The sequence below is a fragment of the Gossypium hirsutum genome, chromosome A12, assembly GCF_007990345.1.
Source record: "Gossypium hirsutum isolate 1008001.06 chromosome A12, Gossypium_hirsutum_v2.1, whole genome shotgun sequence".
Lineage (NCBI taxonomy): Eukaryota > Viridiplantae > Streptophyta > Magnoliopsida > Malvales > Malvaceae > Gossypium > Gossypium hirsutum.
In genome coordinates, this window is record NC_053435.1 from 14,145,109 (window position 1) to 14,169,324 (window position 24,216).

At 33.5% G+C, this 24,216-nt stretch overlaps 1 protein-coding gene and 1 non-coding gene across 4 annotated transcripts; both read right to left on the reverse strand.

The window, feature by feature from the left end:
* Window positions 1-3,533: 3,533 nt before the first annotated feature.
* On the reverse strand, window positions 3,534-3,640 carry LOC121211906 (small nucleolar RNA R71). Its single transcript, XR_005907123.1, has one exon. It is a non-coding gene; the product is annotated as a small nucleolar RNA R71 (small nucleolar RNA).
* A 13,164-nt stretch (window positions 3,641-16,804) lies between these two features.
* On the reverse strand, window positions 16,805-22,218 carry LOC107926927 (kinesin-like protein KIN-7H). Of its 3 annotated transcripts, none has more exons than XM_041083993.1 (14): window positions 21,740-22,218; window positions 20,990-21,231; window positions 20,755-20,844; window positions 20,576-20,676; window positions 20,366-20,479; window positions 20,211-20,292; window positions 20,064-20,131; window positions 19,890-19,955; window positions 19,675-19,799; window positions 19,252-19,588; window positions 18,956-19,075; window positions 17,881-18,861; window positions 17,433-17,749; window positions 16,805-17,317 (listed from the first exon to the last, which is right to left on the reverse strand). In XM_041083993.1, the coding sequence occupies exons 2-14, from the start codon at window positions 21,198-21,200 to the stop codon at window positions 16,993-16,995; spliced, it is 2,937 nt and encodes a 978-aa protein (XP_040939927.1). In that variant the 5' UTR covers window positions 21,201-21,231; window positions 21,740-22,218; the 3' UTR covers window positions 16,805-16,992. The 3 variants fall into 3 exon arrangements, with proteins under 3 accessions (XP_040939927.1, XP_040939928.1, XP_016713365.1); XM_041083994.1 differs by having other exon boundaries at window positions 20,990-21,207; window positions 21,740-22,174; XM_016857876.2 differs by having other exon boundaries at window positions 20,990-22,173.
* Between the last annotated feature and the right edge of the window lie 1,998 nt (window positions 22,219-24,216).

A 24,216-nucleotide genomic window follows, 5' to 3' on the forward strand; every position in this document is an offset into this window, starting at 1 on the left:
AACATTTGATAGGCTAGTTCCATCCTCCAAGTAGCTCATGCATCTAATAGATGAATATTTACGATATTTGGCTCATCATCATCTATCACATTACTAGGTAATCCTTCTCCCAATTTCGCTTTAATAAGATCAAGACTCATATAGGTTCGAATAAAATTATGGAGCAAACAACATGCAATAATGATTCTATTGTGCACCATCACAAGGTAGAATGATGGATTCCTAAGTATTCCCCATCTAAGTTTTAATAACCCAAAGCATATTTCAATACATTGCATGTTAAAGCATGTTTCATATTGAAAAATTCTTCTAGAGTACTTGGCTGGTAGCCTTGATGCCACTTATTCAAATGATATCTTTGTCCTCTAAAAGCCACAATAAATCCCTCACAGTTTGTGTAACCAGCATCAACTAAATAATAACAACCTATAAAAAGGAAAAAAATTATTTATCATGGTTAACTTTCCAGAAACAATATGATCTTAAAAATTAATTCAAATTCCTCCAATTATGCACTTTACCATAAGGAACTTTTAGTTTATATCTTCTACTAACGACATCTCGAAGAACCCGTCCATCAGCAGCAAAATCTTCCAAACCAAGAAGAATATAAACAAAATGCATGTCAGGTGTACAAACACCTAACATATTTGTTGCTATGTCACCTTTTTGCATTCGATATCTAGGTTTATCAACTTTTGGAACCCTAATCTTGATGTGAGTTCCATCTAATACACCTAAGCAATTCTAAAAAAAATAGTTTAAAAACCTCATGTCAGGATACTATATTTAAATTTAAATTAAGTGAGTTATGTACAAACTATATATGGAACTCACTCCACTACCTTAAACCATTTCCATCTTAGGTCTGTACAACTAGCTATAATTGGCTCTGTCTTTTTAAATAAAACATTTTGTAAGCGTATGACAGCATTTAAAACATTGTGAAATAATCTGCTAACAGTTTCCACGAACCTATTAAAGTGATGCTTGATAACTCAATTTTTAAGATAATGAGAAATGATATGTAAGAACATTGATACTTGCTCATCAACAAGCATGTTCCTTAACGACTTCAATCCTCCTAAAGTTTGTAACATCTCACATAATTTAAAAAAAAGTAATTATATTCTCCTAACTTGTTCAATACAGGTCTCGTCACTAGCATGTACAAGTCTTTTCACATAATCTCATTGTGCATAAAAATCTAATATATATGATCTAATCATTGGACTATAAGTATGTAGACTAGAAACGACACCCAATGTAATTAGGAACCAACTCGTAACTATACACATTTGCAACCATACTATCAATGTAAGACCAATTCTTTTTCACCTTTCATTTTGTACTATTAAAAACAAACGAGTCATTATTGCAAGATATTAAAGCGTTAGATATCTTCAAATCACAGTATAAATTAATCTCAAAACAGGATGCTAGTTGGATGTAGGAATCAGCAGTTCCCTAAAATCAAAACATAAGGATTTGTTTATTTTACTATTGCAAACAAAAATTCATGTCCACATAAATGATAAAACATAAATGTAACATATTTTAATTTCATGTTTGGCATATTTTTGGATAATTTATAATGAGAATTAGTGAATTTGATCCTCCTAATCCCTTAAATTCATGTTTCTATACTTAAAAGAGCATTTGGGAGCAAAAGGAGAGAAAAATGAGCCAAAATCGGAGTTTTCAAGATCCACAGGGGTTGGGCACACACCCATGTGATCCACACAAGCAGGCCACACGCCCATGTTCTAGCCCGTGTTGATATCGCTTCCTGTTTCCCAAACACGCAAAAAAAAGCCAATTTTTAGGGTTTCTGAGCATTCTAAAGTCTATATAAACACACTAGAAGAAGACCTAAAGGGGACACATAGAGTAGAACACAGGAATTACTCGAAGAACGCCAACAGATTCAGCTCGAAAGCAGGATCTCCTTCAAGACTGAAGATCTCCCTCCAATTTCTCTCGAAGTTTTTGAGTTTCTTTATGTTTTGTTGTTTTCCTACTTTTGAGATATTTTCCTATTACTTATAAACTAAACTCCCTAAAGACCTAGGGAGGATGAAACCTACGATGGATCTTATTATTTAATTATCTAAATTACACGATAAATACTTATTCTTGTTCTTAATTATGTGTTCTTAATTCTTGCCTTAATATTCTCAAGATATTAATCCAAGTTTGATGTACTTATTCAGTGGAGCAAAAGTCTCTGTTTAAGAGTATATCTAGTATAATTAATTAGAGTTGCATGTAATCCTAGAGATAGGATGACATAAATCTACTGAATTAGAGTCAAATCTACTGAATTAGAGTCAAATCTAATAAGGGAATCCATAAATTGAGTTAATGCGACAATAGGGGTTTTAATTAGAAAGAGATTTCAATTAATCAACCTAGAGTCAGTTGTTCTTAGTCTCGAAAGAGATATTAACATAATTTAGGGATTTCTACGGATCAAGACAAGTGAATAAATCGTTTGATTCAGAGTCAGAATAATAAGTGAAGTCTAGGTGGATTCTTCCTTGGGTATTATCGTTATCATTGGTTTATTCGAATATTTTATTCACTCTCTGTCACGTTCATTAGCTAATTAGTTTAGTTGAATTTAAATTAAAACAAATCCATTTTATTTTTGGCTAAATAATAGAAAGATAGTTAATACTAGTACTTTCAGTCCTTGTGGGTACGATATTCTGGACTCATAATAATTATACTACCATTCGATAGGTACGCTTGTCTTAGTCATGATCGTAGTCTAATTTAGTGATTCATAAAACGATCATCAAGTTTTTGGCGTCGTTGCCAAGGACTGAGATATTAGGAATGCTTGATTTTTATTAATTTAGCCATTTTTATTTTTTATTACATTTTATTTTAATTTTAATTTTTGTTTACTAACTTTTCTTTTGTTTGCTCCTGGCAGGTTCCTTTAGTTTATGACTAGAAGAAACCCATTAGGACCTCTACTTTTTTACAGTGAAATTGAAAGCAAAGCTCACAGAAATCGTAAAGAAATAAGGCAGAGTTTATAGTATATAGAGAAAGAGCACAAGGACGATACCAATATTACCGAGGAGGTGGCGGAAAATTAGAATAATCCGCTACCTCCTGTGGTTGCTGCGAATCCTATAAATCAAAATCCTACTCCTCGTACTATGTACAATTATGCTAAGCTCACTCTTACAGGGGCTGAATTGAGTATTGTCAGACTTGCCATTGCTACAAATAATTTTGAACTGAAACCTAACACTATTCAAATGATTAAATAGTTTGTTTAGTTTGATGGTTTGCAGGATGAAGACCCAAATACTCATTTGGCCAATTTCTCAGAGTTTTGTGATGCTTTCAAGATAAATGGTGTTTTTTACGATGCCATTCGCTTACGATTATTCCCCTTCTCGTTGAGAAATAAGGCTAAGCAGTGGTTGAACTCATTGCCACTAGGGTCCATCACTACTTGGGATCAAATGACCGAGAAGTTTTTATTGAAATATTTCCTACCAGCTAAGACAACTAAGTTGAGGAACGATATCTCCTCCTTCGTGCAAATGGATTTAGAGACTTTATATAATGCATGGGAGAGGTATAAGGACTTATTGAGAAGGTGCCCTCACCATGGGTTACCTCTATGTTTACAGGTTCAGACTTTTCATAATGGTTTGAACTCCTCAACTAGGCAGATGATCGATGCAGCAGCCGGTGGTACCATAAATAATAAAACACCTGAGGAGGCTTATGAGTTCATAGAGGAGATGTCATTGAAAAACTATCCGTGGCAAGTCATGAGGACAAAGCCTAATAAAGCAGTCGGTGTTTTCAACCTCGACGCAGTCACCATGTTATCAAACCAGGTAGAGCTCTTAAATAAAAAGATTGATGGTTTATGTGTTTCTACGCAGGTATATCCGGTAATACAGTAGGATGCAAATGGAGGAGGAATGAACAACATAGAATATCCATCTTACAACCCTAGCACAGAGAACGAACAGATCCACTATATGGATAATAATTCTAGACCTCAGAATAATCCATATAGTAACACTTATAATGCAGGTTGGAAGAACTATCCCAATTTCTCGTGGGGTGGTCAAGGACATCAAAAATCGCAACCCCCTTCAAGTTTCCAACAACCACCTTACCAGCAGAAAAAGAAACCAAACCTTAAGGAGATGCTAACGAAATTTATCTTGGTGTCAAAAACTCGCTTCTAAAACACCGAAACCGCACTCAAAAATCAGCAAGCATCAGTTTAAGGGCTCGAAAATCAAATTGGTTAACTTGCCAAGATGATTTCAGAACGACCACATGGTAGCTTACCGTAATATCAAAACTAACCCAAGGGAACAACTTCATGTGATTACTATTCGAGATGAAGAAGGGTTAGTTGTAGATGAACCAAAACTGAGACAAGAATATGTGGTAGGTAAAGGTAAGGTTGAGGTGAGCCACAACAAGCAAAAACTGGTCATTAAGGAATAAAAACATCATGTGCCATATCCAAATGCGACAAGGAAAGACCACACAAACGAACAATTCGGTAAATTCCTTAAATTGTTGAAAAAATTACATATTAACTTACCGTTTATTGAAGCTCTTTCGCAGATGTCAAATTTCGTTAAATTTTTAAAGGATCTTTTAAAAAATAAGTAGAAGTTAGATGATTCGTCGCACGTGGAGCTAAATGCAGTGTGCTCAGTCATTTTGCAGAATAAACTACCCAACAAATTGAAAGATCCAGGGAGTTTTACTATTCCTTGTTTAATTGGTAGTTTAAGTGTTAATAATGCTTTGGCTGATTTAGGGGCTAGTATTAATGTCATACCCTACAAAATGTTTTAGCAACTAGGTCTTGGAAAACCCAAATAAACTAGGATGAGCATTCAATTGGCAGATAGGACAATTAGATTTCCTAGGGGTATTGTTGAAGACGTACTCGTCAAAATTGATAAATTTATTTTCTCAGTTGATTTTGTTATTCTAGACATGGATAAGGATAGTAACGTACCACTGATTTTAGTACGACCCTTTTTAGCAACTACTAGAACTATCATAGATGTTGGTACAGGTGAGTTAATACTTCATGTCGGTGATGACACGATTAAACTCCAAGCTCGTGATTCTGTTAGGATATCTAGTGACTGAGATGATATTACGAGCTCTGTTAATGTTAATAACCTTGTGGCTCAACATTTTTTGCAGGAAACAACTCGGAAAAACGTGACAGAGCCGCGGTCCAGTTTACATAACAAAAACAGAATAAATCATGAAGAAAGAATATTACAAATCGATGAACTAGATGAATGACGGACACACGTCAAGGAGAAACCTAGAATACACGATGAACCAAAGTGACTCCATCACGAGCTTAAGGATGAGGCGAACCAATTTAAGATTCGCAATCAGATATTGTTGGATAAAATGGACCCTTAAATCGCCACTTCAGAGCATAATGCAAACGGAGCAACTCTTTTTACGGTACTAAATATTTTCCCATACAGTACAGTCGAGGTAAATCATTCTAAATTTGGTACTTTTAAGGTAAATATTACTCGGCTAAAACCTTATGTTGATAATAGAATTGACAGTGAGAAAAAGGAGTTTCGACTCCGTGAACCACCGTAACCGTGCGAATACGAGGTAAGTCGAGCTTAGACTTTAAATAAGTACTTCTTGAGAGACAACCCGAGTGTTAACACTGCTAATTTTCTTAACATTATTTCATGATTTTTTTAAAATTAATTAATTTTCAAAATCGAAAAAAAAAGGTGTTTTTGACCCACATGGCCTGGCCAAACGGGTGTGTGGACACGGCCTGGCCAAACGGGCGTGTGGGATTTCACATGGACGTGGGAGAAGTGAAGGAAAACACACACAGCCTGGCGACATGGCCATGTGACAAGCACGGCCTGGACACACGGGCATGTCCTAGGACGTGTGAAACTTGGAGCTAATTTTTTTTCAAAGTCAGAGAGTTACACAGTCTGGCCACACCGGTGTGTGGAACACACGGCCTGGCCACACGGGCATGTGGGATATCATATAGGCGTGGGAAAAGCGAAGGAAAGCACACACAGCCTGGCGACATGGCCATGTAACCCACACGGCCTGAACACACGGGCATGTTTATGGCCATGTGAAAACTGGGTTAATCACCCTAATTTTATTTTGTTTTATTTATTTTTAATTGTTATATTATTTATTTTATTTTACTAATTAATTGATTTATTATTCTTATACTTATATTTTTTATATTTTAATTTTTTATATACTTTTGTTATTTTTATTTTTATTTTGCTATTTTTATTTTTTTCTTCTTTTTTTTTCTTTCGTATTTTATTATTATTATTATCATTACAATTACCTTTTAAGTTTATTGATATCATTGAGTTTATTATTGTTTTTTATTTTTATTTTTATTTTTTTATCTTTCTTTTTAATTTTGTTTTAGTTGTTTTATTTTTTTTCTCTTCAACTTATTTTCATTATTATCTTTTGAAAGATTTATGGTTGTTTCTAATCGAGTTATAACCCCTTAATTTTCCTTATTATTTGTGTTTATTTTCTTGTTAGTTTGCTTAGAATCATGAGTTACATTTAGTTTTCTCTACAATTCCAGTAGTCACTAATTTAAGGACTTCATCCAAAATTCAGGGCAGTTTCACTTCTCTCCCTCTCTTATGATATTTTACTTATACTGTCATTATATATATTCATACATTGAAGACAATGTATATCTTAAATGTGGGGAGGTTTTTTATATGATTATTAGAAAATCCCTAAATTATGTCTTGTATTTAAGTGATTTTCTCATATTACTGTTAGAATGAATTTTTTTTCGATTTATGATTCTTACTGATATGTTCTAGATTAAATTCATAGGTAATTCTACATTGATTATTTAAACTTTAAGACATTAGAGAATCAAGCATGATAAGTCTATTTTTAGAATTAAAATTTTCTAGGTTGTTTTCCTAAATTGAGGTATTACCTTGAAGTTTGAAATTTGTAAGATTGACATCAAAACCATAATTTTTGTAAGACTTTGAGCCTTTAGAGCATACACTTTTCTTGCTCACTTTGTTATTGGTTATGAGTGTGCCAATATTGATTTGTTATTCTAGAACTTGCTTTGATTATAGATGTCAGGACCACACATTTGATTTGATATACTGAGATGATAAAGGCAACTAGGTTTTAACCCACTTATCTCATAAAAGCCTGCCTTCATAATTAAAGTGAACTCCTTTGAGCCTAACAAACCGTTTCTTGATTCACCCATCAATATTAACCCGTGACTCATTTTTTTTGATTTGTTGTTCCCTTTTTATTGAGTCCCTTTTTGTCAAGATTTGATTTGGTTAGTTGCCTAACTATGTTCTGTTATTTCAGTTGTTTAATTTTATCTTATTACTCATTCAAAAAAATACATATATGTTGATTATTATTGTTTCTTTGTTCTGAGCTTAAGTAGTTAATTTCATATTCTGTGAAGAAGCTGTGTTATTCTTTAATAATTTCGATTGATGTAATTATTCAACATTAGCTTATTTTTCTAGTTAGGTAATTGATCAATTCGATCTCGATTCTAACCTTTTTTTCAGCCTTTATCCACACCTTTAAACCAAGCCCCATTATAACCCTGTAAAAACCTTTTGATTTGTGTATCATCTCATTTTATAGTGGTGGAGATTTGATTTTCATGCAAGCCTATGGTAATAACTTTTCATGTTTTACTTTTGAGTGCTTAATTTTTAAACCTTAAACACTTTGAGTGATTTGAGTGAATCTTTAGTGAGAATGTCAATTGTTGTCAGTTTTGAATTAAAGGTAATTACTTAGATAAGGGGAAAAACCTATGTTTTCATGCTTTAAAAAAAGTTTGACTTGGATTGTTTGAATCTTTAGTAATTTTTTAGTTGAATTATCAATGTGTAATTATTTTTAAATTATGATCAAATATTATTGATGAGAATTATGAATTGAGAAAGTTTAATTTTAATTTTGAGTTGAGAATTTTGCTTGAGGACAAGCAAATGGGGATATTTGATAAACCATAAATGTAACATATTTTAATTCCATGCTTGGCATATTTTTGGATGATTTATGATGATAATTAGTGAATTTGATGCTCCTAATCCCTTAAATTCATGTTTCTACACTTAGGAGAGTATTTAGGAGCAAAATGAGTGAAAAATGGGCCAAAATCGGAGTTTTCAGGATCCAAACGGGTTGGGCACACGCCCATGTGATCAACACGGGCAGGCTACATGCCCATGTGCAAGCCCGTATCGATATCTCTTCTTGTTTCCCAAACATGTGGAAAAATTTAATTTTTAGGGTTTCTAAGCATTCTAAAGTCTATATAAACACACTAGAAGAAGACCTAAAGGGGACACGCAGAGTAGAACATAGGAATTACTCGAAGAATGCCAACGGATAAAGCTCGGAAGCAGGACCTCCTTCAAGACTGAAGATCTCGCTCCAATTTCTCTCGAAGTTTTTGGGTTTCTTTATGTTTTGTTGTTTTCCTATTTTTAAGATGTTTTCCTATTACATTATGAACTAAACTCCCTAAATACCTAGGGAGAATGAAACCTACAATGGATCTTATTATTTAATTATCTGAATTACACGATAAATACTTATTCTTGTTCTTAATTATGTGTTCTTAATTCTTGCCCTAATATTCTCAAGATATTAATCCAAGTTTGGTGTGTTTATTCAATGGAGCAAAAGTCCTTGTTTAAGAGTAGATCTAGTATAATTAAGCAGAGTTACATGCAATCCTAGAGATAGGAAAACATAAATCTATCAGATTAGAGTCAAATCTAATAGGGAAATCCATAAATTGAGTTAATGCGACAATAGGGGTTTTAATTAGAAAGAGATTTCAATTAATCAACTTAGAGTCAGTTGTTTTTAGTCTCGAAAGAGATATTAACATAATTTAGGGATTTCTACGGATCAAGACAAGTGAATAAATGTTTGATTCAGAGTCAGAATAATAAGTGAAGTCTAGTTGGATTCTTTCTTGGGTATTATCGTTATCATTGGTTTATTCGAATATTTTCTTCACTCTCTGTCACGTTCATTAGTTAATTAGTTTAGTTGAATTTAAATTAAAACAAATCCCTTTTATTTTAGGCTAAATAATAGAAAGATAGTTAATACTAGTACTTTTAGTCCTTGTGGATACGATATTCTGTACTCACAATAGCTATACTACCATTCGATAGGTACACTTGCCTTAGTCGTGATCGTAGTCTAGTTTAGTGATTCATAAAACGATCATCAATAAACATGAATTTTTATCTTGTATCTTTAGAGATGCTATGTCAAACACTTTATTCTATTGTACTCTCATATATTATGTTTACTACTTTCTTTTCTATTATATTAATGACTTTCTCCTTCATTATTTTCTATTATTTATAATTTCATACAACTTGAATCATTGTTTATAAGTATAGCTTGAATGCTCCTTTTATTTTATACCATTGGATTGTACCTATGCCTTAGGATATTGGAAACTCAATGGAAAAACCCAACTTAAAGCATCATGAAATGATTTTATAAATTTCACTTCTTCACTTTGAACAACTTTTGTTTGAATCGGGTAATGTGGAATTGGAATTAAGATCGAATGTGCTATTAGGATTGAGAAATTTTAGGTCTATACAAAAATGTTATCTATTTATGAGGAATTTCTACAAAGTTTATTTTAAATCTTAGTTATTAATGAAATGCCAGGATTATGATTAAAATAATAAATACCAAGGTTGAAACTTTAAGGGATGAAGTGCTATAACCAATTAAAAGTCAATAATTGCAACAGTGTATGATTTATTAATTTGTCCATGTTATCTAGACTCCCCCAACTTTTATGTCTAATATAATATATTTGAACATGGCACCATATGAAACATGTTTTCTGGTGTATTTTCCCACACCCAAACAGGCATATCAAACATATAATATGGTTGAATAACTATAAATTTCAGGTCATCTATATATTTATATAATACTATATACCCTCAAAAATGGTATATATTTGAATATTATATTAAAACATAAAAAAACACTTTTAAAATTATATAATTATCTTAGTCATTAACCAATTAAATTGGTGTTTGGTTGACTCGTAATATTTAAAATGTATTATCTATACTTCTATTCAATATATTAAGCTTTTAATTCGGTATCATGAGTCAATTAAGCACCAATTTAGTTGGGAAAAGATTAATATATTATTCTTTACTTGGTAAAATATTAATCATTGATTATAATTTTCTTCCTAAATCTCTGGTTTATCACTCGAAAACCCTTATCCCATTTCCTTCATCAAAAAAGAAATTAAACCAATAGGCTATTTGACTCCACATTGTTTTTAAACAACACAATAAGTTCAAAATAAACCTAGAAAAAGTACAAAAAATTAGAAGAAAAAAAAATTGATGGGGTGTTTAAGTTCAAACTTGGGTATTAAACTAGAGAAGTCAGCAAAGATAAACACAAGAGAGAAGCTATAAGAAAAATGGATAATAATTCATTATTCTTAAATGTTATCATAATCAATCAAAGATAGTAGCAATTGAATTGAAAATGAAAAAAAGAGTTGCAAATTTTCAATGAAAGAAGAGACATATAACAACACCGTTTTAAGAAAATGGACAAAGACTAGTGATGTTTTGAATATATATATATATAATGAAAAAAAATAAATTAGAATGAATACAAAAAACAAAACCTATCAACCACCTCACAGAAAGCTACTTATTTGCAAATAGGAAAGGGGTTCTTTGTTAAAAATAGCAAAAACTTCATAATCAATTAAACAAAGAATGTAGAAAGATCATAAAATTAAGAACGAAAGCTCACCTAATTTAACAAAAAAATTAGAAAAAAAAAGGAAAAAATGAGAAGAGATAATTAGAGGCAGATGAATCGACTACAGATATAGGGAAAATTTTGGTAGATTAGAGATTCAGATGGAGAGGGAGATAACCCTTTTGGCAAAACACAGATTTGCTTTTTCCATTTTCAAGACTTTGAACCAGTCTTGTTCTTAGGGTAACTAAAAGAGGCAAAGAGGAAATTGAAAGGAATAACAAAAGGGATAAAGGTTTATATGAGGGAGGACTGCTAGTGGTCGGAGATGAAGGAAGCAAGGGAGGTCAGGACTGAAAGTGGCTATCAGGCTGAGTGAGAGCTTTTTTTAGGTGAGAAAATAGGTGGGTATTTAGTGAGGATGAAATGGAATAGGAATGCCCCCTATTCCATGCATAAACCCGTAATGGAATAGACCCATAATAGACATTCTACTGAACCAAACAATGGTTTGTGGTGGGCCTACAGAATTGAATTTTAATGGCTATGCCATTACATTCAACCAAACATCCCATTAGAGTCGAATTATTTTTTTCTTAAAATCATGTCAAGGCAGGTTAAGTTAAAAACACAGTCAGGGTCAGGTCAGAGTCAGTTTTACATAAACTCACCCCATCTCAAGATATTTACGAAAATACACCCTAAAACCTAAATAGCTAAGCCCATAAATTTTTAGCTGCCTCTTCTTCTTCTCCATCTCTTACACCCACAACCAAGTAATTTATTTCCTTCTCTCTTTACTTATCTTGCTCTTACTAACTTTATTTATTTCCCATAATTTGTGTTTACATCATTGTATCTCCTATTTGTAATTTGGATGTATTGTTCTCCCTTGTGTTTTCAGATTTTTAGACTCAATTGGTTGAAGCAATTTGTTATGTGAAAATTACTTAAGTATAAAACCAGAAAATTTGTAAGCTTTTACTCTAAAATTAAGTTTAAAATCTTTGTTCTTAAGAAGGAAATGAAAAAACAAATAAAATGAGATACAATTCGGGTCAAGGTCAGATTTTTAATTAAATTTCGTTGCTGGGTTCGGGACGAGTTTTTTAAAAGGGATGGGTGAGTCAGGGTTGGGGCACGATAACTAGGTTTTGTGTTGGGGTCGGTGCAGTAAAAAATTCGACCCGTCTCGTACCATTACCGTTCCTACCCAAATCATATTTCTCAAGTAGTTAGTAATAAGAAAGAGAAATGTTGTCCACATTCAGCAGTAATGAAACTGTTCCTTTCTTCAACTTCTTCAGTATCACTCTACTCTCGTTTTCTCCTGTAAATACTTTCCCAATACTTTGGATCTTTTTTTATCAGTGACAATCTATGTCCAATGGGTTTGGTTTCTTTATTCAGGTATGGGAGTTACGTACAGGATAGTGGAGAGCAATGGCGGAGTGGCCTCGAAAGGAGCGGTGAAGTCGGAGTTGGTTATGAAATTGATCATCCTTGTTTTACGACTAGTGTTTTTGGTATTTATGAGTTGATTATTGCGTTTATTATAAGCACTAGGATTAACCTAAAGGCCAAATCTTTCTACATTTTCCATGGTTCTATTTATCTTTCCTTTAGTCTCGCTTTGTGACCTTATTGGTCTCTCTACCAGTATGGCTATTGACATCATTTGTGATGCTAGTGTCAAGTGGCTATCGACATTGTTGGTGATTCTAGCATCAATTGTTCTTTTGTAGCATTTTCCTTTTAACACTTTTTAGAATTTAAACTTTTTTGCTAGATTTTGTTTAGATTTTTTAATTGATTTAGATTATTAGTGAAAGGAATTAATGATAAGGCATAGTGAAATTCGTAATTTTAGAAATGTAGTTTTTTGTTGGGAATAAACTCGAGTAAACAACAAATAAAGTGAAAAAGAAAATAAGAATCGAAAATATCGAACACGCAAATTTTACTTGGAAAAACTCTTCAATAGAGGATAAAAAACATCCGGCAAAAGGAGATTCACTATAATAAAAAGAAAGTACAAAAGATGGAGGGAATTAAAATAAAAACCTGAAGCCCCACAAGAAAAGCCTTCGAAACAAAGACACAATTCTTTCAATCTAAATACTTTTTGTTGTGTAAAACCTAGAGTAACTAAAGCCTATTTATAACCTGAAATTCGTAGCATATATGACTATAAAAACTCTAGGTTAATCAGAATTTAAGTGGGAAACTAAAAATAGAGTTTAACTAGGAGAAAAAAAGTCAAAATAAGAGGCATTCTCCCACAAATCTCCATCTTGACTCGTATTTGGACCAATTCCCTTGTCGAGCCCTATTACGGGCTTAATTGAATCTTATTCGAATACTTACCAAGTCCAAGCAATGCTCGAGCTTTGAAACTGGAAGGCTCTTTCTCAACATGTCGGTTGAATTGTGTTCTGTGCCAATTTTAAAAATCTGAACATCGCCTTAAATGATCACCTCTCGAACATAATGATAATTAATGTCTATGTGCTTCGTTCTCTCGTGATGCATTTGATCTTTAGTGAGATGTATGGAACTTTGACTATCACAATATACGACAGTTGCCCATTTCTCACTTACCAGTTTGCTAAACTAGCCCCTTAACCAAATTTTTTCTTTTACTGCTTCTGTAATTGCCATGTATTTTGCTTCAGTAGTCGACAAAGCCACTATATCTTGAAGTGTCACTTTCCAACTAATGGCACAATTCCCAAAAGTAAATAGGTGACCTTTGAGTGACCTTTTTTTTATCTAAGTCTCCTACATAATCAAAATCAACATATCTGACTAAACACTTTTGAGTTCTTCCAAATTCTAAACACATGTTAGAAGTAACCCGCAAATATCTAAAAATCCACTTAACTGCACTTACCAGGATTGGCCATGTATCGGCTGACAACACTAACAACATGTGAAATATCAAAATGAGTGCATACCATTGCATATATCAAACTTCCAACTCCGTTTGAATAAGGTACTTTTGACATGTACCTTTCACCTTCTTTATTCTGTGGGGAATCTAAAATTGAGAGTTTAAAGTGTGCAGCTAAAGGAGTACTTGTCAGTTTTGCATCTTGTATCTCAAATCACTCAAGGATTTTCTTAATGTACCTTTGTTATGATAAAAAATAATTTCTCAAAATGTATATTTCTTAAAATTTCCATCCCTAAAATTTTTTTTGCTGCACCTAAATCCTTTATCTCGAACTTAAAGTTAAGCATGATTTTAAGACGATCAATTTCAGATGGATTCTTACTCATAATTAACATATCATCAACATAAAGCAAAAATATATACAATAACCATCATCAAGACATTGTAGATAAACACAACTATCATACTTACTTTGAGAAAATCAATACTCAACATGAATGAGTCAAACTTTTTATACCACTGCTGAAGAGACTGCTTCAAACCGTACAAAGGCTTTTGTAAGAAACAAACATGATTTTCTTTCCCTTCAACTTTAAAGCCTTTCGGTTGTTGCATATAGATGTCCTCCTCAAGTTCACTGTGAAGGAAAGTAATATTTATATCTAACTGCTTTAACTCAAGATTATTTGATGCAATAATGGTCAAAGTGCCCAAATGGACGTATGTTTAACAACAGGAGAGAAAACATCACGAAAATCAACTCCCTCCACTTGAATGTAGTCCTTGGTAATCAGTCTCACCTTGTACCTAGTGTCGTTAAGACCCGAACCTTTATTTTTTTTAAACACCCATTTGTAACCAACGATTCTTTTATCGATGGGTGGTTTAACTAGCCTCCAAGTTTTGTTCTTTTGAAGCGATTTCATCTCTTCTTTCATTGCAACAAGCCATTTGCTTGAATTGGAGGCTTGAACTGCTTTAGAATAACACGAAGGATCGATTGAATCAATGCTCTTGACAACACTTAAAGCATAAGCCATTAGGTTTCCTTCACAATATTTCTATGGTGGTCGAATTTCTTGTCTTTTCTTGTCATGAGCCAACTTATAACTAGTTAACTGAAATGGTGAAGGTGCCTGAGGGTCCAATGGAGCCCCAAACAAATCTAAAACAGCTTCAATCTTGCAAGAATCAAATTTTTATTGTGCTGTCACGATGTCATGACTCTTCGCGGGGACGAGACCTTTGTTCGTCGCGTCGTTGAAACGTTGGGAATTTGCTTGTCGGGACATCACCCCTTGTTTCAGCTTTTGACTCCATCTTTCTCGAGACACTCTGATCTATTATGTCTTTAAAAGTAGAAGTCTCACTTTCTGATCGAAACATGGTAGATTCATCAAACATAACATTTCTGCTAATAATTATTTTGTCGGATTTCAAACACCACAACTTAAAACCTTTTGTACTAATAGAGTATCCCATAATGATACATGTAACAACCCTTGGTTTGAGTTTTCCCTAGCTAACTTTAGCATAAGCAGGAGTACTTGATCATATCTCCCCTAAAACTTAACAAACCATAAACCAAGATTTGTCATATCAAATCATCAAGAATAAATCTAAGTGTGGAAGCATACCTGAATCCATGGATTTCTTGAAATCTTCTAATCTTCTGATTTTTATCTTCCAAATTAGTCCACAAATAATTTTGAAAATGTGACTCTCTCTTTTCTAAAGATAGGATATTAGAAAAGTTACTTATGTGTAATTTGGGGGACCATAACCCTAATATATAACTTTTGCACATTAACCATAATTTCTAATCAATCCATCATCAATCAGAAATTAGTTACTATAGTATCTACACATATTTGACAGGTGCTTTATTTAATAACTAAAGCCTAATAAACCTTAATCAAATTAAATCACTTTTAATTTAGGCTAATATTTTATGATAGTAAATAAGAACATGTAATTATACTTATTATATATGTGGAGTCCATACTTTTTCAACATCTTACGCTTAATTCAGAATATACACAGATGGGAATCTTGCTTTAAAGTTAAAAGGGTTAGTTCAGTTTCTAGACCCTATACTTTAGGTTCATTTTAAATGTAGTATTTCTACTTTTAATTTCAAGAATTTAATCCTTCTACTATTATTTTCTAATATATCCCTCTACTATTTTGATTTAACAATTGAAGTCCAATTGATAAAACTTTAAAAAAAATCGGTTAAATTAGATTATATGATATTTTTAAAATAAAAAATTGCTCAAAAAGTTACTTTAAAATTAGACGGAATTCATGTAAACAAGAAAAAAGTATCAACTTTTACTCTTACTCTCCGAACCAATGTTGAAGAACTTACAATCTCAAATTTTGTTTAGACATTCCACAAATGTAATATTATGCATGTAAGCATTTTTCCATTTTTCAATTTCAAAAATCACATAATTCAATTAAACGAAAATCCTTTTTATCAGTTGTTAATAAAAAAACAAAAAATAAAATTTTAAATGTGCGAAAGGTATATATATATATAGACGGAGGGTAGAACTAGACCTATTAATAATCCGTCTACATTTTTTTTTAAAAAAATGAGGTAGAAAAAAACAAGGTAAATGTATAAATATTGAGACTGAATTCACTAATTTTTTTTAGAATTAAGGTCAAAAATGATAAAATATATCAAACATTGAAGGATGAATTTGTTATTATACCAAACCAATTTATGTACAATTGATGGAAGACTTTTAACGCGGTGATTAATTATTTTTAGTTACTCACTTTCGAAATTGACATGGTTTAAATTGCTTCAATTTTTTTGAAATGTACTAATTTGTTCAATTTCGAAATTTAAAAAAACCAATGAGATTTAAAAAAAAAACAATTATTTCTGATGTTAACCAGTCAGCGTATTCAAAAGGATTTCATTAAAAACATTTATATAGTGACTACATATAAAAAAATAAAAAAAGGTGACAATCATTCCCCATCTCCAGATTGTGATTTTCATTAAAAAAATAAAAAAGCACAACCATTGATAAAACCTTGAGCGAATTTGAGAAGATTTACAAACTCTAGCACTATATTAAAACCAGACTCAGAAAATTCAAAATTGAAGTCTGTAGACAGTAAAACAGATACATGTATATGTGTGTCTGTGTGTGTGCGCGTGTGAATGAAACAAATCGGTGGGGATAATCAAACAGGAGAAAATTTTGTATGAAAGCTAGCTTAAATAACACTTATAAGAAAGACAATACAATGCGTTTCAAGCTATGGTTTCTCTTGTTTGATTGTTGTCCTGATGTAAAGTTGAGCCCAAACATTTCCTTAAAAGTCTTCTCTGGGTCTACAAACCCAACCAGCTTTGCAACAATGGCCGCACTCTCAGCAATGTGATCCATGTCTTTACAGTCAGTCCAGAAGCAGTAAGCCAACTGCAACCTCCTATGTTTCGTGTTCAACCCGATGCCCCATTTAATGAACAAATTCTCTCTTTCTTCATTGGACAGTCTCTTGCTCATCTGCTGACTCAGCATATGCCTTTCACGACGTAGAGCCTTGGCGCTGTTTACAACATATTCATAGAGATAATTAAGTTGTTTTGGATTAAAAAGGGTGCTTATCACCAATGTTCCAAAATCTACTCTGAACTTGTTAGGTGAGAATGAATCAAGTATACCTTGAAGCAGGGTTTTCGACTTGTTCATTTGCCACCTCCATTTGATTACCATGGGAAAATAAACTCTTGAGAAATGACAGCCTCCTGTATTCCACCTCCATGTATATATAATCTTTTGGATCTCCTTTAAATAGTAGAAAAAAGTAGGTCCTGTGGACCAGTGACACATTGCAAGCATGCCAGAGTTCGATGATCTCTCTTTGAAGCCTCTTAAATTCTGAAGGCCATTCTGAAGAGCTTTCATGGTTATCTGGTATTGGGTCTAATCCGACGTCTTTAACATCCTTGCCATGTAAAACGGGCTCTGTGACCTGTACCTGTCATGCATGAACAATATCATATTTAGAATGCAATTCTGATGCATATAAAAGATGGCTACTATTTAGCATGGATCTCTTGTTTTAATTATGCAATTAATGACGGTTGATTAAAAAGATGAAACACTGACCGCATGATCCGAAAGTTGCTTCTCATACTTAGGATCACACATTTTTTCTGTTCCTCCCATTGAAGTAGAGAAAACAGTATTATTCTGATCCTCTGGAGTTGGGACAACCGGAGGCATATGCTCAATGCCAGAACTTTGAGATTTATTTTTTGCTATCGGGGCATCAAGCTTGTATTCAGTAGCACTAGTTGAAGAACTATGAGATCCATTTCTAGACAACCTCTCGTTCTGAAGATCATACTTCAATGCAGGAAGTTCTCCCCGCAAACTATCTGGTCTTCCAGAGAAATCTTTCTCATCCCCCATGGGAGGTGTGCTCTCATCCTGTCCTAGCCTTTCAATCCATTGGGAGGTCAAACTGGTCATTAGACTCGCTTTACAACTTATACTCCTAGTTAATTTCAAGCTTCTACAGCTAGATATTTCTTCTTTTAGCTGCCATAAACATGATTTTTCAGGAGATGGAAAAGCAATATCTGGGTGGTTGTTACTGCTTTTCAATTGGAGTGACACGGATTGTCGCTTTGATCTATTTTCATTGCCAACATCCATCAATCCGGAAATAGCTCTGTTTTCTCTTAGAGATGACCTATTATAGTTTTGGTAGTTCTTTGGGCTAGATTCTGACAAATTTGAGTCTGAATATCTATTCATACTTGACCTTCCCGAGTCAATGCATCGAACTTCCTTGCAAAGTGCCTCTGAATTTTCATCAACAAGTTCATCATTCTCCTCCTGGGGCATATTGCTTCCAACAAAATCAGGAATTTTAGGTGATAGCTGCGGAGAGGAACTGGGATGTGGTATATTCAATTTAAAGTCAGAAAGCTGGAGGAAGCTCTCTTCAGAACTGCAGCTTTGTCTATCTGAAGGGGTGAAGGATCTAGCACCAACGGCCATGACAGGTGTACCAATGGTTGAATGTTCAAAGTCCCACGAATTTTGCAGTCTCAGTTTAGGGTAATGAGGATCTGGACCTGCCTGATGGAGGAGGACATGTAGAACTAGAAGTTAAACTTTGTATGTAGAAGTGAACTTAAAAGAAGCATCAAATGCTGTAGTAATTCACACAAACCCATATTTTCACTGGTTTTTCATCTTCAGGACTTTCATTGGTTACCGCTTGTCGCAGATTCTCAACCTCAGACCTAGCAAGTTCTCTTTGCTGTTTCAGTGTGGCCACATCTTTCTTTAGCTGCATGAAGCATGCAGGTAAAGTGAATAATTCATTATTTTATCTATATTCTTGAAATAAGGATGAATTTGAAATTTTGCCAGCTAAAAACTATTTTGTAAGAAATATCCACCAGCCAGGCTTCTAAAACTATTCAATGAGTGATGCAAGAGACTGAAGAACAATGCAACTTGAACCTTTTCAATCTCGAGGTCTTTCTCTCTTAGCAATGCAGCAGAATCAGAGGAAATCGAAGTTGTTCTTGCACTTCTCAGCTCGTTCTCTAGTCTAGCCAATTCTCTTTGCAGTTGTTTCACTAATGCTTTATCCGACATGACCACATTGACTTGTGCATTGGTAGTCACTTCTTTAGCACAACTTGCAAATAAGAGGGTGTTTCTCGATTGTTCAACATGACTTCTTGCTGGACTCATGGTACAAATGATAGCAGTTCTAGCATTGCCTCCTAAGGAAGACTGAAGTATACGGGTCAGCTTTGAATCTCTGAACGGAATATGCCCATTTCTTCCCTTGCTGCAGTCAAATATAAGTTTATAAGACAATATGGTAATGATTACTTGGTTCAATATATAATATATACAAAATTTTAATAAGCTAACCTCAGCTTACGGATAACAGTTCCAAGCGTTAATAAACTGCGATTTATATGGCAACCTTCTTTCAGCCTAGCACCAGCTGATAATGTCTGAGATGCACGCTCACTTCCTGCAAGATCAACAAAATTCTAGACAATAAAAGAATGAGAACATAAGTTTCTTTCCCAATATCTGTTGTAACAACAAATCCTTGACTGAAAAGTATATATTGTTCATACCACAGTGGCTGCAAGGGTACTTGATTTTCCATTGCCTAAAAATTCTCGTGCAGAACTTTCTATCATCTGATGAGTGACATAACCACATGAATAAAGATTAATAACTAAAATAGAATATAATCATTGTCAAGTGAACAATATCTTGAAGTTTCGCAATGAAACAGACAACATTACCACTCTCAAAATTTGATGTGATCTAGAGCTTGTCTCGTTCAAAGAAGTCTCGCCTATCTGTCTTTGAGCTGCCGATGTGCACCAAGACATGCTTAAAAATACAGTCATGAGCGAGTTAAAGGGAGACTGGTTGAGACAATTTGTTACCTTCACACACAGATAGAAGCTGTTTAAAATGATTCCAGTCCTGCAGTGTTTCTTCGGTGAGTTTCTCAACAACGGTCCCTCTCTATCAAATTAGCTCTGTTAGTGAGATAGTCCATAAGATAACTAGTTCCTTACAAACAAATGACTGAACTCACTTCTGGATCATCTAGAAGCCTAAGGGGAGTGCTGTCTGCACTAAGGAGGTCTCTGACAGATTCATTATAAATCTCCATAGCTGAGAACTTCAGGATAAACTCTCTTTCCTTGTGCTACAGAAAAAGTACAGTTTGTTTTTAGTCAAAGGGAGACACACAATGGAAAAGAAAAACTAGGAGTGAGCAACAAAACTGTTGCATCTTCATTACCCTTTGTATGTAGTCATATATATCTGTCATGGCATACTCGGTAATTCCAATCATCGTATATGTCTTTCCGCTGCTTGTTTGTCCATAGGCAAAAACACTCGCTGAAAAATAGTTAAATGTTAAAGAATTGAGAGAGGAGATCAGGAAGGTATGGGGAGTCTAAAAAGAGATGCACTCACAGTTTATACCACTGACAACTGAAATAGCAACTGCCTTTGCTCCTGCTTCATACACTTGCTGGTTGGGGCAATCAGGGCTAAAAACTCGGTCTAAAATCGGCAGACGACCCATGAAATGAAAAGAGTATCACTATTAGAAAATGCTGGTCTCATCTCCATACATGATAAAAATGCCAATAAATGATAGACTGAGGAATGCAATCAAACATACAAGAACTGAAATCTGAACTCTTACCAAAAGTATAGGCAGTTGGGTACATTGATCTCTCGGAAACCGAAAGGCTGTTCCGGTATATAATTGTGTTATCATTGATGCATTCCCAGTCTGATACATCGTGCCTAGCTATTTCCTTGTAATTGAGAGGGCGTAAACGAACCGAAACGAAAATTCTTTCCTTGCAGCCTGCTGGCTCTTGCATTTGCTCTTCTCCACCATCCATCCCCATCTCTCAACTGCACTCACCAAAATTCAAATTGCTACAAATAATACCATCAAAACATCAGCAACGCTTGCTTCTTTACTTAAGCTCCCTATCACTAATTCAAACGGTTTGACAATGAAGCTTCTGTTGGTATAAGGACCACCCAACATCATTGTCCGAAATCAACAAACTAATCATGGGTTAGTGCTAAATTCACCCAACATTTGTTTTTCTTCAGTAACTTGTCTTAACCCAGAAACCACACCGCCCCTTGTCAATGTAAACACAAATTATTGGTGAAAAGAAATTGTGCCCTTTATCACCGGCTACAATAATTCTTTAAGTCAACAGCCATTCGGCCAGACTACTTAATTAGAGTTTTTAATTAATACAAGACTTTGGACTGTTCTAAGACACAAGACTTTGGATTGTTCCAAGATGGTCTCTAATTACAGACTGTCAAAGTCAGATTCTCACACTATTTAAAAACAGAATCTTTTGAATTTAATATAAAAGAAAAAGAAATTAAAATTAAAATAGTTTGAGAAATAAGAAGTTTTTACCTTGGGATTGAAGGGTGTTTCAAGGAATGTTTTGATATTTCCCTCAAATTCCAAATGCAGAGCTAAAGAAACAAAATTGAATATCCTTTCTGCACACACAGAATTACAGCACAAGTTCAACTCTTTTTCTTACTTCAAACTTCAAACAGCTTTCATACCAGGCTGCATTTGCATGCAAACAAAAGAAAAAAGGAAATTTCTATGACAGAAATTTTTTAAAAAATAAAGCAAACAGAGAGTGAAAGAGAAGGAAATTCATGATGTTTAATTCTCTTAAGAGGGAAGTTGGGGTTTTTAATGCAAAAAAGTTTGTGAGATATTGATGCGGTTATGGCGTCTGCTTCTTTGTTTGATTGTTAGTTGATTTTGGAGGCTGCTCTTAAGGTGAAAACATAATTAATCTTTGAATTAAAACCAAATGAAAAATGCTTTTTCATAACAGAAGAAGGTGATGAGTATGCAGTTTTGGCCATTAAAGCAAAAATAAAGCTGTACCTAATTTGCTTAGCAACCAAGCCTTGTTACTCATTGCATTAAATTATTGCTCAAGGGTTCCAGATAAAACTAGCTTTTCTAAACCAAAAAGAAAAAAGTTATTATAAAATGAATCTAAATTAGATTCCCATCTTTGAGTAAGTGCTAAAGTATATGATTCACGAAGGTTGATGGGTTCAAATATGGTACTTAACCTGCACATGGCAGGGTTTTATTTTTCCTTTTATGTTCTTTCTACAATAAACATTTTTCCATAAAAATGGCAGTAAAAACACAAAGCATCATGTTTTAGTCATCTCTACCAGTTTGAGATTTAAGTGTTGGAGAATTATAGATAAAAGCAGGAATTATATTTAATTTATATAGGAAAAGTCTTCACTTATTTGCTGACTTTTTAGTCTAATGTATTTATTGTCATTGGGATTTTCCTTCCATGCAAAACACAGAGGCAAACAAAAGCTGCTAAAGACAGATAGAATGCAGGGGGACCCCTTTGACCAAAACCCAAAGATTAATAATTGCAGCATCCCCAACCCATGTGGTGAGAAAAGCCATTGCTTAGCATATTCCACTCCTCCAAAGACGAATGGAGGCCCATGCATATGCTTGTGTTTCTGAAATAATTTGTTGGCAAAGAACCTTAAATTTGGTATACCAAATGTCATTATTATATAATTTGTAAGATTTGTGTTCTTAAAAAATTAGATTACATGCATGTGCTATTCCCATTTTTATTCCCTCAACACAATGCCTTATCTCTCTCTAAGAAAGAAAGTTGAAAATAATTTCTTTTCTGGGTACAATTACAAGAATAGAGCATTCATTTATTTCTTCTTTTTTGCTTTTGTAGCACATGGTTTCAATATTATTGAATTAGGTGTATGGATATATGTTTTCTTTTCATATTATCCTGTTCCTTGAAATGCAAATAAACCCAACCAACATTGTTTCAAACATATGGGTCCGAATGTTGTATAAAAGGCTTTGGTTCGTTCAAATGAAATAAAGTTGGAATTAAATAGATATTGGATTTGAAAAGAGATGAAATATGAATAGCTATAAATTATTTTGATAATATACTTCAATACATTCAAATTTATATTTTTTTTATGCATTTTTAGATAGCACTTTTGTACTTTAATATGACTTGGAAACCACCAGAAATGGTTAAAACTTGCTTGTAATTATGTAACCTAACCAATTAATGATAAACAGCCGTATGTTTGTGAAGATTAAATAAAGCAATGACTAGTTGTTAGATATTTAAATTAATCTGATTTAGCTTCCGAATAATATTTTCAGAAGTCCTTTCAAATAGTGAGGACAAGATGGTGATTGTTTGCTAGTTTATCAAAATCACATTCATATTTGATTAGTAGCATCCATCTTTTGCTTTGAAAACATTGTAACAACCATATAAGTTTGGCAACAATTCTTTCTTAGTAACTGGGTTACCATTGTCATTATTTTATCCCGAAAACCAAAGAATAAAGATGGCCATGAAGTATCGTTCAAGTCTTGCATTGCATCTAAATTTTGAAAATGGGGTCTTCAACCTCTATAATATTGTGATTCAATCCATTGTTTCGGATCTGTCTTGATTTGCTTTTGTTTTTTAGCTTCTTGTTGCTTGTATTTCCTTTTGTTTTTTGGCATATCAGTCAAAGAAAAATATCACAGTAAATAGAAGATGTAGAGGTACTCAATCATGTGGGGTTCATTGGCTACAAAGATTGGTACATATCAGTCTGTTTTGGTTTCAATATTTGGTGCATAACATATGAAGTGAGCCCCCAAGCCCTAGCCTGGCAAATGGTAATGGTGCCTGAATTTGGAGGGCATTTCAAATAAGGTTTTTGTGGTGCGCGTTAAACCCTTGACTACTTCACTACATCACATCTCTCCTTCATTTTATAGTTTCTTATGTGGTCTAGTATAACTTCGTTTATATTCACAAATTTTTTTTAAATATGCCAACTGAA

Bases quoted from the DNA above. Each gene is read 5' to 3' on its own strand.
- LOC107926927 (XM_041083993.1), bottom strand. From the start codon at position 21,200: ATGGGGATGGATGGTGGAGAAGAGCAAATGCAAGAGCCAGCAGGCTGC. The intron at 19,076-19,251 runs GTTCAAGTTGCA...TGCTTCATGCAG, and splicing joins AAGACCTCGAGATTGAAAAG to CTAAAGAAAGATGTGGCCAC. The intron at 18,862-18,955 runs GTTTGTGTGAAT...CTCCTCCATCAG, and splicing joins AAAAACCAGTGAAAATATGG to GCAGGTCCAGATCCTCATTA.